This window comes from Schistocerca serialis, chromosome 3 (assembly GCF_023864345.2).
Source record: "Schistocerca serialis cubense isolate TAMUIC-IGC-003099 chromosome 3, iqSchSeri2.2, whole genome shotgun sequence".
Classification (NCBI taxonomy): domain Eukaryota; kingdom Metazoa; phylum Arthropoda; class Insecta; order Orthoptera; family Acrididae; genus Schistocerca; species Schistocerca serialis.
In genome coordinates, this window is record NC_064640.1 from 613,953,384 (window position 1) to 613,969,230 (window position 15,847).

General features: G+C 37.5%; 1 protein-coding gene across 1 annotated transcript in view; it reads right to left on the minus strand.

Annotated features, from left to right (window-relative positions):
• Positions 1-12,150: 12,150 nt before the first annotated feature.
• LOC126471048 (uncharacterized) overlaps positions 12,151-15,847 on the minus strand; it is a 77,231-nt gene continuing 73,534 nt past the window's right edge. The window contains exon 4 of the mRNA XM_050099116.1: positions 12,151-12,333. Coding sequence (XP_049955073.1) covers positions 12,151-12,333 — 183 coding nt within the window. The remainder of the gene's footprint in view (positions 12,334-15,847) is intronic.

Below are 15,847 nucleotides of genomic sequence, written 5' to 3' on the forward strand. Positions count from 1 at the left end.
TTAGAGTAAGTGGAGAGAATGAGAGGTGTGATGTGACAGCCAATGGCAGCAGATAAACTACCAGATTAACCTGTCATTAAAATGGAAAGAGGAGGATGTAATGTTGGGACATGAAGTGTATCAAATGGGCTGAACAATAGAGCTATATGCAGGGCTTAGATGTGCCTACTTCATTTCAACTGATTGCTACTGTCCTCACCTACGAATGACCAAAATATCTCAGTGATCCAATATACAGTTCAAATACTAAACACAAATTAATAGTACAAAATTTGCATAATGAACTGGAAAGCTGGAATTTAGAAATGAACATGTAAGATTAATTTTGCAGTAAAACTAGCAGTTAATTAACATGGCAATCAATAAATTTTAACTGTAATCCAAAAGTAGTATGAAATATGTAAAGTTAAATAGAATTATTGAATTGCGCTTAACAAGGTGCTTGAAAATTACTTCCCATATCCATACAATACTATTTAGACAGGTCTTCAGTGCATACTGACCTATGGCAGGTTTTTTGCATGTAGGTACATTGTTATAATACAATGTAATGCTATTGCTTTCTTTTCCTCACATTTCTTTTGTACTTGGGAGAAAGTTATAACTATTTTGTAATTTAGTTCCTATGTTTGGGAGAAAGTTATAACTGTTTTGTAATTTAGTTCCTATGTAAGTTCTGTAGCTGCTGTTTGTGAAATTGTAATTTTTTCCTTTTTTCTGATGTTCTGTACTTACATATTTATTAACATGCAGTTTAAATCATTTCTATGAACATAAAATAAAAGTGTAATTTCACTTCAGAATTTGAGTACTGTATTTGCATAATGCTATGGGACGGTGATTAAGCTTTAAAAGATGTTTCATAAGATTGATAGATGAAACAGAAATAAAGGGTTTTGGAAAGAAGAATAGACTGGTTGTTGTGTCACATGTGAGTGTGGGAGCATTGTGTTCGTGGCCACCATTTTAAGACTTTTGTTTTGGTGTTCAGCATATTGTTTTGGTACATACCGTGGACAAAACTAAACATATTACATTGTTTCACTTTGTGAACCAACATCTTGAGGAATAAACTTGACAATATGATGTGCAGTCAGTGGAGTCTCGGCCAGCCAGAGTGGCTGAGTGGTTCTAGGCACTACAGTCTGGAACCGTGGGACCACTACGGTCGCAGGTTTGAATCCTGCCTCGGGCATGGATGTGTGTGATGTCCTTAGGTTAGTTAGGTTTAAGTAGTTCTAAGTCTAGGGGACTGATGACCTCAGAAGTTAAGTCCCATAGTGCTCAGAGTCATTTGAACCATTTTTGAACCAGTGGAGTCTCGTGGCTGCAGACTGGAAGGTTTTTGGTGTGCATAACACAAACAGTTTCTAAGCAAATTATGAACAGTGAATTTAAAATAAAATTTAAAATACAAATATTTTATAGTACTCTCACGTCATAGAGTGTCATCTCACAAAGCAAACTTGAAAAGTACAGACTGTGGATGGTTCACTAGGCTGTTTGCCAAGTGGATGATTTTTGTTACGCAGTATGATTTGTGATCTTAATGACCATTTGGATTATAGTGATTACATTATAACCCATGGTGTCATAAACTATTAAGTTGAAAGTTATTGACTGGGACAGTGAAGAGACAATTATACAAAGTTGAATGCTTTCGATGAACGTTGCAGACTGGTAGCAAAATTAACTGCCTTCTGTAGACTAACATATCATGAAATAATAATGAGAAGACTATGATGCTAGACTGTGAAGCAATGTGTTTAACAAGTAAACTGTATTTGAGACACATTGTGGACCGTGATATATGAAATGCTTCTTGCCTTAAACTAATTTGAAATCTATAATGTTGACAATTCCCTTAGTAAGTGCAGTGGAATCGGTAAACATCATGTCTGCTGGGTGAAGCATGGATGGTCTATATCGCTGAGTGCTGATACTTCAACCAAGAGGATAATGTAAATATCGCACTTTCCTGCTGCATCTACATCACAAAAGTGGTGATTTTCAAGAGGACAATTATATCAGCAATTATTACATGAATTACATTTATGGTCTATGGGCTGGCAGTGTGGGATGACAATGCACCAGTGACATCAGCTAAGTAAGTATTCACCGGACTTTGTAAATGTTGGGTAGCTCTTCTGTCGTGGACTAATGTCCAAAAGATTTTTGTAACAAAATTATCATTTGTGCTGAAGTTACGTTTGCTACTTCTGATTATCCTTATATTAATGACATACATTAACTCCCAAGCATTTTAAATAACACAGTTACTGGTACCTCAAAATCTTAAACCAAAATTAATGTCCTTTATTAAATGACTTTTTGTAGCAAATATTGTACTTTTCTAAACACTATCTATTGACAATGTTTTTATTCTTGTAGCATTACGTTTACTAAGAATTAATCAGCAATGATACAAAATTATCATGTTTTCATTTCCATCATCTTTTGCTACATATAAATGTGTAATTCTGGCCTTTGTGAGCATTACTGATGCATTTTGCATGTTTAACCAAATTATACAACAAAGTTTGTGCTGTTTATTGCAATGTGATAAAGAACTATGTGTGTTGTACTGTGTCTGCCATGAAGTCAGTAGGCTGCTACCAACCAGAAAAGAGTAGGTGCACTTTGATTCATAGTGTATTTAGACTGCATGGGAACTTTGAATCTGATAGATGGGTATTGCACAGCATTTATTTAAATATAAGTACTCATCGTACTATAGTATTCCATAAGCACTGTGGTGCCCTGCTTCCTTGTCTGGTGAATATCAGTAATTGGTTCACTCTGAGTGGGTGTAATATTTAGTTAATTCTGAGAACAGTTTAATTTATGTGGTTTTAGTTATGTAAACGAGCTCACAAGTATATTTCATAATAAATGTATTAGGTTTCCTCCACTTCCATTATATGAGCACAGTCATTTCTGGTAAGAGTAATATTGGGGGAAGGGGGGGCGGGGGTCATGTTACGTTACACATGGTGCCATGTAGTGACAGGACAGTATTGTGAATTGTGTTTTATTCATCTCATGACGTACATGAATGGACAAAATGGTTTCCCACAAATAATTAATGTCTGGTGTACAAAAATATAGTAAATTGATATATGTATAAGGATGGCACAGTTAATATTTTAAGATTTCTAAATAGTGGTCAACATGGTTCTTTGTGATTTGCAGTGCACGTATTTCGAATGATTTTTTTTTTCTATATTTTTAGTATCCGCACTATGTTTGTCGAGTTACCCCAACAAACAATACCAAACCCAATAATGGATTCAAAGTAGCTTGTATATGCTACTTTTCGTGTGTCTATGTCAGCTGTAGTTGATAATATTTGCATTGCAAATGCAAAGCTTCTCAGTTTCGCCAGCCAGTGTGGCCGAGCAGTTCTAAGTGCTTCAGTCTGGAACTGCGCAACTGCTACGGTTGCAGGTTCGAATCCTGCCTCGGGCATGGATGTGTGTGATGTCCTTAGGTTAGGTAAGTTTAAGTAGTTCTAAGTTCTAGGGTACTGATGACCTCAGATGTCCCATAGTGGTCAGTGCCATTTCAACCATTTTATCAGTTTCTTTGGCAGATAGCCTATTCAATGTGTGCCTGCCAGCTCAAATTTTTATCAATATTTAAACCTACGAATTTGACTGAGTCAACTTCTTCTATATCTTGGTTGTTGTGTACAATCTTAATCTGCTCACATTTTGACTGTCTGGTTTTGAACTGTATCTTCAGTCTTAGATATGTTTAGATTCAACCCATTTAGCTGAAACCAAGTTTCTAAGGTAATGAAGGTACTGATCACAGATTTGGGAATTTTTTGTTTTCAATTCTGTCTTTTTGAAATCTTGAAGTCTGTGGGTTCGAATTTAGTGAGTGGACTCTGATATGGTGCCAAGTGTAGATTGGCAGAATACTAGCTCTGAACAAAAGTACAAAAAGAACGAGGAAAAGTGTACAATGTGTAATAGTATCAATGCATATCTTGAGTATTTATGTTTTTCGTGCTACATCATCAAAAGAACAATTAAGCAGGAAGAAGGTATGAAGAAAACTTCGCACATGGAGTGTCCACATCGTCATACAACGAATCAAGTGAAATAATGACCCCTGACTCTGCGAGAAACGTGCAGCAAAAGGTGTAATGTGCGCGGTATGTAAAACTGTGTTCCATTATAAATGTGTAAATACAGATCCAAAACATAAGATATGGTTCTGCTCAAAATGTATCACAGATGATTTGGTTCACAAACTTAATGGAAAAGACTGTCCAAACCAAATTATCTCAGTGCTATTGGAGGAGATAAAGGTTTTCAAACATGACAGTAACAAAGGCACGCAACAGAACACAAGTAAATCCTACGATAAATTTAACTCGGATACAAGAACTTGTATCAACACTAAAACAAGTTATTTATAGTGCATGTAAACACTACGAGAGGTGGCAAAAGTGGCGTCATATGCATTGTATGCGGAAGAGAGCTCAGTTTACGGTACGAAAACCTCAGTCTGTCGCAAAAAACAAAAACATGTTCAAGTGAGTGTGAATTCCTATGGGACCAAACTGCCAAGATCATCGACTTACACACTACTTAAACCAACTTATGCTACGAACAACACACACACCCATGCCCGAAGGAGGAGTCAAACCTCTAACGGGAGAGGCCGCGCAATCAGTGACATAGCGCTTCTAACCGCGCGGTGCAAAAACAGCCAAAAACAAAACATCAGAGTGGAAATGTGATACTGGTAACAGCAGAGAGTTACAAAATTCACCAATTCCTTTAAAAAACTGATATGACGTCCAAAGTACAGTAAGTGACGACTCTGCATCAGAAAATGCTGCTGTAAACATTCAGATACCTAAACCAGCCGTTTCTGCACCCCTGAAGACTCGCAAACTACGACAACATGTACCTATGCTGCAGCAAAAAATTCGTCATCGCTTGATGATAGCCGATAGCCATGGAGGCTGAATCGCCTCACGTGTTAATGAGACAGCACTTGTGATAGCCATGAGCTTTGTCAAGCCAGGAGCACCCCTCTCAGAAATAATGAATGCTATCCACTATAAAGAAATCATGGAGTTATCTTCAGGCGACTTTATAGCCCTGTTTGGCGGCTCAAACGACATATACAGAAACGAATCATCCACAGCTTTATCAGAATTAAGGAAACAACTGATTCATATCGTGCACATAAACGTTCTGTTTGTGACCATTCCCCACCACTACAATTTGCCACATTGGTCTTGTGTAAAAAAGGAGATCAGAGCTGCCAACGACCTTCTTTCTGATACATGCAAGCAATTCAAAAATGTTGATGTTGTTGATATTAGCGACACTGGGTGCAGGTTTCACACATCACATGGCATACACTGGAGCAGTCTAGGAAAGGAAATTGTGATCCAGAAATTACTGGAAAAAATCAAGAGGCACCTGCAAACAGCAACATCAGTAAAGCCAGTTGTAGCAAGTACAACACAAATGACAGCAGCAGCAGCAGCAGCAGTACTAACCCCACCACCACCACCACCGAGCGAGGTGGCGCAGTGGTTAGCACACTGGACTCGCATTCAGGAGGATGACGGTTCAATCTTGCGTCTGGCCACCCTGATTTAGGTTTACCGTGATTAACCTAAATCGTTCCATGCAAATACCGGGATGGTTCCTTTGAAAGGGCACGCCCGACTTCCTTCCCTGTCCTTTGCTAATCCGATGAGACCGATGACCTTGCTGTCTGGTCTCCTCCCTCAAAATCCCCCCCCCCCCCCCCCAACCACCACCAACAATGACAACGTCAAAAAAACCAATGACAACAACAACAACAGAAGAAACAGCAATAACAACAAAACCTACATCAACAGCAGAAGAACCATCAGTAGCTGAGGAAAAACCGACATCAGCAGCCCCACCTCCAGCAGAAACAGTGTCAGTAAAAAAAGCAAACACAGTAATTGTACAACAAACCATGTCACCGACAGCACCAACAGCAGCAGCCATTGAACTTCCAACAACAGTAGCAGCTAATCAACACTGCCTGATGAGGAGCCAAAGGCTAGGTACAGCTCCTTCACTTAGTGATGATTTTTTATGGCACCAAACAAAGAAAAGGAAGAGATTGTGACAAATCTGGCTGAAAAGTTGCAGATAAGTGTCAAAAATCAGCAACAAAGTAGCACTTCACCAGGTATTGACAAAATAACATATACTTGCAAAACTTTCAAGATAATGAGTCAAAACATTCAGTGTCTCAAGAATAAAGTGTTAGAATTAGAAGTCGCCATAAACAACTTTATACATATCTCTTGTATTTGTCTATCACAACATTGGTGCAGGGTCAGTGAATTGTCTTATAAATGTAAGAAATTTTGAATTAGCATCTCATTATTGCCACAGTGTTTGTAAAAATGGTGGAATATGCATACACACTAGGGTTGGGCTGCAGTATAAAGTCAGATCTGGAACGTACCACCTAAATATCGAGAAACATTTGGAATCATGTGCCATAGAGCTAAGATCTGAGGAGAAGCGTAAAAAACTAACTGTCATATCAATATACAGGTCACCACTAGGTGACAAAAACATATTTTTTAACAATTTGGAGCAGTGCTAAACATTTTGTATAACAAGGAAGTGAACTTACTACTATGTGGGGATTTTAACATCAATCTGTTAATTGAATATGAAGAAAAAAGACAGCTTTTGAGTATCGTAAACAGCTTTCACATGAAACCACTTTTCACAGACCCTACTAGAATAACAGAGTCATCTTTGCCCCTATTACATAATGTCTTTACAAATATTGAAAATGATGTTACTGAGGCACAAAATTTAAACTCAGGTCTTTCAGACCACAACACAATAGTAACATGCATAAATTCTTCTGTACCTGAGGTGGTTAAATACAAGTGGAAATATAAAAGGCACTTCTTCCCAGAAAAGGTTAATATTTTTATTCAGTCGTTAGCAAAAGAAACCTGGGAAGATGTGTACTCAAAATCATCAACTGATGAATCATTCAATGCATTTTATAATACTTTCATGTCCATATTTGAGATGTTTTTTCCAAAAAAACTGACAAGAATTAATGTTATGCCAAGAAACAGCAGCCAGTGGATAACACCTGCTATTAGAGTATCCAGTCAAAAGCCAAAACTTCTCAATCAAAGAAGAAAAGGCAACCAAGATGAACACTTTGCAGAATATGTTAAAACATATATGAAAATTTATAAGAAAGTAATTAAAACAGCCACAATAATGCACAATGACAAAGTAATCATAGGGACAGCAAACAAGTCAAAAGCAATATGGAATATAGTAAAAAAGGAAACAAACAAAATTGTTAAAAAGCAAGATGACACTGTATAAAAAGATGATCATGGTGTGTTACTCAGAAATAATACTCTAGCAAATTACATAAATGACTATCTTATAAACATTCCAGTCAATCTGAGTAAAAATTTAGCTAGAAATAGTAGTACCACAGTTCAAAGAGAGCAAAGTGGTAATTCAATATTGCTATGTCCCACAAATAAATTATAAGTTCTTAAGATAATAACAACAATGAAGAATAAAATGTCCTCTGGAATTGATGAGGTACCAGGTTCAGTCATAATTAAATGTGCTAGTGTCATAGCAGAAAAACTCTCACATATCATTAACAGAAGGGGCGTTCCCACAAAGATTAAAAATTTCAATAATAAAACCATTGTATAAAAAGGATAATATATATGAAGTGGGAAACTATAGACAAATAACTTTGTTATCTATATTTTCAAAAATAATAGAGACTGTGATTATTTGTAAGACCAAAATTTCCTCGGTTTTCAGCAAGATCTTTTGCTAAGGTATGATGGTGGTAGTGGTTGAATGCTTCGCGCATTGCTCTTTTTACAGCAGCACGAATCTCTACTAACTTTTACCTGTCCTCATTCTCCCGATCTTTCTTGTACCGCGAGTGCAACTGCCTTTGCTTGTTGAGCATTCTCCGAATTGCGCTGTTAAACCACAGTGAGTCTTACAAATTACCTCAAACAATTTAATCTCTTGTCAGTAAACCAACATGGTTTCTGCAAAGGCATGAGTACAGAAACAGCAGTTACCCAGTTCATCAAAAACATTGTAATAGGACTTGACAGAAATAACAAAACAGTAGGAATAAACTTGAATTTATCAAAGGCATTCAATACTGTTGATCATGATATCTTGCTAGACAAACTAGAAGCTACAGGTATATGAGGAGTTGCATTAAAATGGTTTCAGTCATATCTCCACAATAGAAAACAGGTAGTATAAATTACCTCAGCATACAATAAAAACCAAAGCATTGTGTACAGATTGGATATGCAGACTGTACCAATCGGAGTACCTCAGGGCAGCATTCTAGGACCTCTCTTATTTCTTGTATATATTAATGATATCAAGATCCCAATCAGTGGTACGCACATAATTTTGTCTGCTGATGACACAAATATTGTTGTACCAGACATAAATAGGGTATTGCTAACATCTGCAACCAGATTTTTGGAATACATACAAAACTGGTTTGAACTGAACAAGCTAACCTTAAATATTTCAAAAACTAATTATATACATTACACGACAACAAAGTCTCATCATGATGTGAACCTCAAAGTGCAAAATAAACAAATTGAAAGGTTAGCTGGCACAAAATTCTTAGTGTGCAAATTGATGAAAATTTAGACTGGAAAGCCCACATTCTCTACCTCACCAACAAGTTAAGCTCTGCCTGTTTTGCATTATGCATAATTAGTACTGTGCCTAGTAGAGAGTGTAGCCGAACTGCCTACTTGCTTGCATCCATTCTGCTATGACCTATGGCCTAACCCTCTGGGGTCATAACAAGGCAAACATGAAAACCATTTTCACATTACAAAAACTAGCTGTTAGAATAATTAGCAAGAGTACAAGGCTAACACCTTCCAAACAGTTATTTCAACACCTAAATATTCTACCCTTGCCATGCCTGTATATAAAAAAGTGTTGTTAATATAAAAATGCACATTGATAATTATAAAACCAACTCAGATCTTCATTTCTACAATACAAGAATATGCAATGACAGCCACATAAAAAGAGTAAACAAGGGTTTAACAGAAAAACATACCAACAATCAAGGTACTATTTTGTACAACAAACTTTCAACTCAGCTAAAAGAAATAGAAACATTGCCTACATTCAAGGAAGCAACATTTAATTTCTTAATAACCAACTGCTATTATAGTATAAATGAATATCTGCAGTAACCCTGTAGCAAGTAACTACGTTCATTTACCATATGTTAATAATACCATAAATCAAATGCTTGCCACAGCCTCAATGTTAATTTTTCTGAACAAAAGTGTTAAATCAATTACTTACTTGTAATGTATTTCATGTAAAAGGTCCCAAACAAAATTGTTAAACGTATTATTTACTTATAATGCATTTCATGTAAGAGATCCTGCTCATACTTTTATATTATTACAGTAATCAAAGTCATATTGCCCAAAAATATTGTGATGGGTACAATGAACCATTGTATTATGTAGGAAACTGTACACCCTTACCTTATTTTTTGTTATACTATGCTCTTTGACAAAATACAATGTACATTGTCAGTGAATGAATAAGCTTATATATATAATTTTCTGCAGTATAACAATCAAACATGAAGAACATTATTTTCCAAACATGAGGAAGTGAACAGGTGGGAGACAAAGAAATGAAACCTGTTACAGAAAGTGTAAAAGAAAGTTCAGTTAAATCAGAACCATGTATAAAGAAAGAACTATGTGAAAAAAGGGAGCACAAAGTATGTTACAATATCTGTTAATGAAAATGGAAGAAATTGGTGAAAAAGTTAGAAAATCACTAAAAGAGGCACAGGAAAAGTCTTAAATTGTGGCAGGTAATGCAGTATCTGTTAAAGAATCACAAAAAGAAATGACAGAGAAGTTAGATAACATATTGGACAAAACATTGGAGGATGCTTGGTTAAAAATATTGAAGCCTACGCTGTTGGCGGAAATGAAAACTCTGATAAAGACTGTGAATATAGGGTCCATTAGGGGAAGAAAAAAGTGAACTTCAAAGATATTAGTAGAGAAGCTATCAGCTGTGAGAAAACACACCTCAAGGAATTCACTAGCCTTTAGTGTATGTGTGGAGTGACGTTCATAGGGCACCAAGCTGCTGCATTACTGTTTTGTTCTCCGGCTTTCCGCACTATTTACTAATCTTCTACTATGCAATGTATCAATCAAAACAACTCTCTGACTATTGATCTGTCCAGAGTGAGATCTGAATAGATAGAACCTGTTGTGATTATACTCCTAAGAGTGACATAATTCATGATGATGATGTAATGATAAGTTAATGATAGATGCGTGGGTTAGAAAAAAACAAGAATAAGATAATTATTTGTGAAAAGCTTTAGGTAGGAAATCTAAGAGTACTGATAAAAGGTAAGACTGGCATGGCAGTGGGTAAATATATGATTAAATTTGGTATGTGATGTGTAGTAATAACAAAGAATTTTGAGTATGTTGTTGCTGTATAGAAACGATGACCTTCCTTTCTGTATGTTTCATCTTATCTATGGTTACTTATCAGTCATAAATAAGTAACTTATATGTCCACAATGGATCACACACGGTTCTGTTAACACTTGGGTGGATAGTGTGCTCCAGCATGCTACTAATAATCAGATAAGAAGTTTCATCTTCTCTTTAATTTTGATTTTCAATGCCTATGTTACAAATCTATCTTCTGCAGTGAAAGTAATGTGCAACAGTTTTATAACAGTATGTGCAACAGTTTTATAAAAGTATGTGATTACTTATTTTCAGAACGTGAATATGTGACCATGTCAAGTGTATTGTGTAGTTATCTTCTTTTTGTACGCAATCCTTGCTTTATATTTACTCAGCGAGTGGGTCAGATTTGATGGAATATGCATTGTATACTAAATAAAAAAAGATTCAATTAAAATACAAAACATGATCTATATGTGCACAAAAATGCACCACCTAGTTGTAGTCCACTCAAACAACAAAATACGGGCAGTAGATGGAATTCTCTTATTAGGACTACGGACAAATCACAACCTGAATTGGAAAAAAACACACCCTAGACTCAATGCAGTTCAGCTGCGTGATTACAGATGTAGGTGATGAAACAAAGAAGATGGATCATTCAGCATACATGTATGCAAACTGTCCTGGGGTGGGAGGGTGAGGGGGAAGGGGATGGTAAGGGTAGAGGGAGGTGGAGAGAGGGGGAGAATAGGAGGGAGGTAGAGAGAGAGAGAGAGGGAGAAAGAGAGATTGCAACTAACAGAAGTAAAATTTACTGAAAAAGGAAGAATGCTATGAGAACTGAACCTGTGAATAGTCTCATGACGCCCTGCAGAGAACTCTTTAGAAAGCTTGGTATTTTGAACACTATCAGACAATAACAATACATACACTCAGTAATGCAGTGTTTCTCTTGTAAAAGCATAGTACAAAGTATTTTCACAATCTTACAGCCAAATACACTTTCTACAAAGTCTTCAAAGTTACAATATTAGTACATAATATCACATAAATTGGGACATATGTATTTAACAATCTAACACAGAATTTTAAATATATTCTGTGTATTATAGTGAACTTCAAGAGCAAGTTAAAAACATTCTATCAGCCAATTATTTCTAAACCATTGAAGAATGTCCAGACAGGTGTTCTTAAAACTAATGCATTTGGTTATCACATAATTCATATTATCACTGCAATATTATGCAGTCATAGATAATATTTACTGTACCTGTGTTATATATGTTGTGTAATAATAGCAAACTAAGGGATCACAAAGGCACTGATGCTATAGTCAATGAAAATTTTTAAAAAGGCTTGTTCATAGAGAGATGAGAGTCAAGGTAACACTACATTAACACAATACAACACTGAAAAAGAAAAACACTTAAGGTACATAAGGATACAAATTACAGTACAATTCTTTCTTTCAATGTCTCACTACAATATTACTAATTTGACATGCATTAGTAGCAATACTAAAAGAAAATCAACATATCTGTTCTTAAATGGAAAAACAAAATGAAACACACACATCCCTGCCTATAATGGAGGCACGAGACTCAACCTTCTGTTGGAGGACTTAGGAAATGTCTCATAAATTCCCTCACAATGGGCAGAATTTGTTTCCTAGTTGCTTTAAAATTTTGTTGTGTGAAGACTTTTATATACTCCATGTTAGCGTAGACTGTCACTTCGTTCAGCTGGAGGTCAGGGTCTCTTGAGGTAACCAATGTATCTGTCATCTGGCATACAAATAGAAACAATAATTATGAATAACAATAATTCCTCGATAATAATGTAGAGTTATAATGAGAAGGAAATACAGTGTAAACTGAATTTCATATAAGCAGTATTCCAATTTTTCCTACCCTCTATGGTAATTTTTACATGTAATTCATTTAAATATACACTGATGTGAAGGTACTGCAAAATGAGGATGCAAATATTACTATTTCAACAGTCCAAAATAGCCTGACAGTGTGTTTTCTAATAGTAATAATAAACAACAGAAATTTCCATTTCAGTTTTACACTGTATACAAAAGAAGTTCCTTACATAATTTGTTGAGGCTCTGAGCACTATGGGACTCAACTGCTGTGGTCATCAGTCACATCATTTGTTATACAATGCTGAGAGCTTATGCATAAATTCCAAACAGCATTTGCCATCTTGGTATGACTCAAATTAACATATAGTCTTTACAGATATCACATAAGTCTGTTGCAGTTCACTGTACACTGGGTGCTGAAAACTTTGTTGACCTTGCCCTTACAAATGGCTGCTGTTAAATGTAAGTTGCTGTGGCGGTTGTGGATAAACATTTTGTCAAGCATCAACAGGATCATAAAACTTCCTCCATCAGACAACTGCACAGTCCCACTGGCTTTCTTAATTATGAGAGAAATGGGCCAAATGTTACAGTGTACAATCCTAGTGCCTCAAGTGGTCTAATCTCGATTTCATATTGTTTTCTATGGTATAAAATGTGTTTGTTGGAGGACAAACAACGCACTGCCAAGAGCTGAAAAATTTCAGTTTTGAATGTTTTTGCTCCCATGTAATCTGGGTACAACAACAGCTCAAAATTTGTGATACACATCACTCAACATTTTCAATGGTGGATTGACTTGTTCAGGTTCTGAGAATCTAAAGGCATTACATGTAGCTAAACACAAGATATTTTCTTAAACTGGATATGGAACTGCTGATAATGATAATGCACAAATAACACTCTTATAATAAATGTCCAGCAAAACTGCTCCCATAATGAGGATCTGTTGGCGATAGTAGTTTAACAAACAACTATCTGATGGTGCAAATGAATACACTCCTAAATGAATGGTGTAACATTAAATTTGGAGAAATCACAAAGCAATCTTTGTGTAAAGGATCATTTCTCCATACAGAGGTACTGGGAGTGTGATGTCTAGCAGCAGCTGTTACATCCTTCTCAAACAATCAGAGTACCCGCACATTCACCTGAATGTGATTCTGCTTTCCCACCTCTACACATTCACTCTTCATTGTCACAAATCGCTGTGAGTTGGGCTACATGCAGTGTGGCATAGCAGTTAGTGTTGTACATGGGCATGCTGCATATCACCAGTTTGAACTCAATTACCAGTCAGTCAGTGGGCAAGTGGCCGCTCCTTCAGCAGGGCCTGAACAGGCACGCGGGGGGCAAAGGCTTGCTGGTTATTGGGAGCTCCAACATTAGGCGGGTGATGGAGCCCCTTAGGGAAATAGCGTACAGAGCTGGAAAGAAATCCAACATGCACTCGGTTTGTCTGCCGAGGGGCCTCATCCGAGATGTGTAGGTGGCCTTGCCTGCGGCTATCAAGCGTACAGAGTGCAGTCATCTGCAAGTAGTTGCTCACGTCGGCACCAATGATGCCTGTCGCTTGGGTTCTGAGGCGATCCTCAGTTCGTACAGGTGGCTGGTGGATTTGGTGAAGACCGCTGGCCTTGCACGTGGGGTGCAAGCAGAGCTCTCTATTTGCAGCATCGTTCCCAGAGTTGATCGGGGTCCTTTGGTTTGGAGCCGAGTGGAGGGTCTCAACCAGAGGCTTCGTCGACTCTGTGATGGTCTTGGCTGTAGATATCTAGACTTGCGCTATTGGGTGGGGAATTGTAGGATGCCCCTAGATAGGTCAGGGGTGCACTACACAAAAGAAGAGGCTACTCAGGTAGCAGAGTACTTGTGGCATGCACATGGGGGTTTTTTAGGCTAGGCAGTAGTGCGAGGTGTCCTGATGAACACTCACCAGTCGACGTGCAGGCAGGGAAATCAGGATGCGCTCAGTGTAAAGACACTTCAGCTATCAAGATATTAGCAGTAAATTTTCAGAGTGTTCGGAATAAAGTTCCTCAATTTACTTCCCTCCAGGAAGCGTGTGGTGCGCAAATTATTCTCGGGACTGAGACCTGGCTGAACCCTGAGATAGGAAGTTCTGAAATATTTAGTGAGGGTTGGAACGTGTATCGGAAAGACAGATTAGACACCATAGGAGGTGGTGTCTTCATTGCAGTTGACAAGAATATTGTGTCTACTGAGGTCAAAGTAGAGTGTGATTGCGAAGTTATCTGGACACGTTTAACAGAGCTAGGGGAGATAAAGTTAATTGTGGGGTGTTATTACTGGCCACCAGGTTCCACAGTGAGAATTCTAGAATTACTAAAAGGGAGTCTACATTCTGTATCGCAGAAGTACCCGGATCATGCTATATTAGTCGGAGGTGACTTCAACCTACCTAGTATAGACTGGGATGTCTATGGATTCTTTACAGGTCATACAGACAAGCCTTCATGTGAATTACTTTTGAACACATTATCTGAAAACTGTCTTGAGCAGCTAAATCGACAGCAAATGCGTAATGGAAATATTTTAGATCTGGTACCCACGAACAGACCAGACTTCATCAATGGTGTCAGTGTTGAGACAGGGATTAGTGATCATGATGTTGTCATTACGACTATGGTTACGAAAGTTAAAAAGTTGGTCAAGAAGGCTAGGAGAGTATTCTTACTAGAAAGAGCAGATAAGCAGTTGTTAGCATCCCACTTAGTAAGTGAATTGACTTCATTTACTTCCGGTACGATGGACGTGGAAGAATTATGGGCAAATTTTAAACACATTGTAAATCACGCATTGGACAAGTACATGCCGAAAAAGTGGGTTACGGACGGAAAAGACCCACCGTGGTTTAACAGCGCAATTCGGAGAATGCTCAGGAAGCAAAGGCAGTTGCACTCGCGGTACAAGAAAGATCAGGAGAATGAGGACAGGTAAAAGTTAGTAGAGCTTCTTGCTGCTGTAAAAAGAGCGATGCGCGAAGCATTCAACCACTACCACCATCATACCTTAGCAAAAGATCTTGCTGAAAACCGAGGAAATTCTGGTCTTACGTAAAATCGGCAAGCGGGTCGAAGGCTTCCATCCAGTCACTCACTGATCAGTCTGGTCTGGCAATGGAAGACAGCAAAACGGAAGCTGAAATTTTAAATTTAGCATTTGAGAAATCTTTAATGCAGGAGGATCGTACAAACATACTGCCGTTTGAGTCTCGTACAGATTCCCATATGGAGGACATAGTGATAGACATCCCTGGGGTTGTGAAGCAGCTGAATGGGTTGAAAATAAATAAACCACCGGGTCCTGATGGGATTCCAATGAGGTTTTACAGACTTCTTAAGTAATAGAATACAGTACGTTGTCCTCGATGGTGAGTGTTCATCGGAGGTGAGGGTATCATCTGG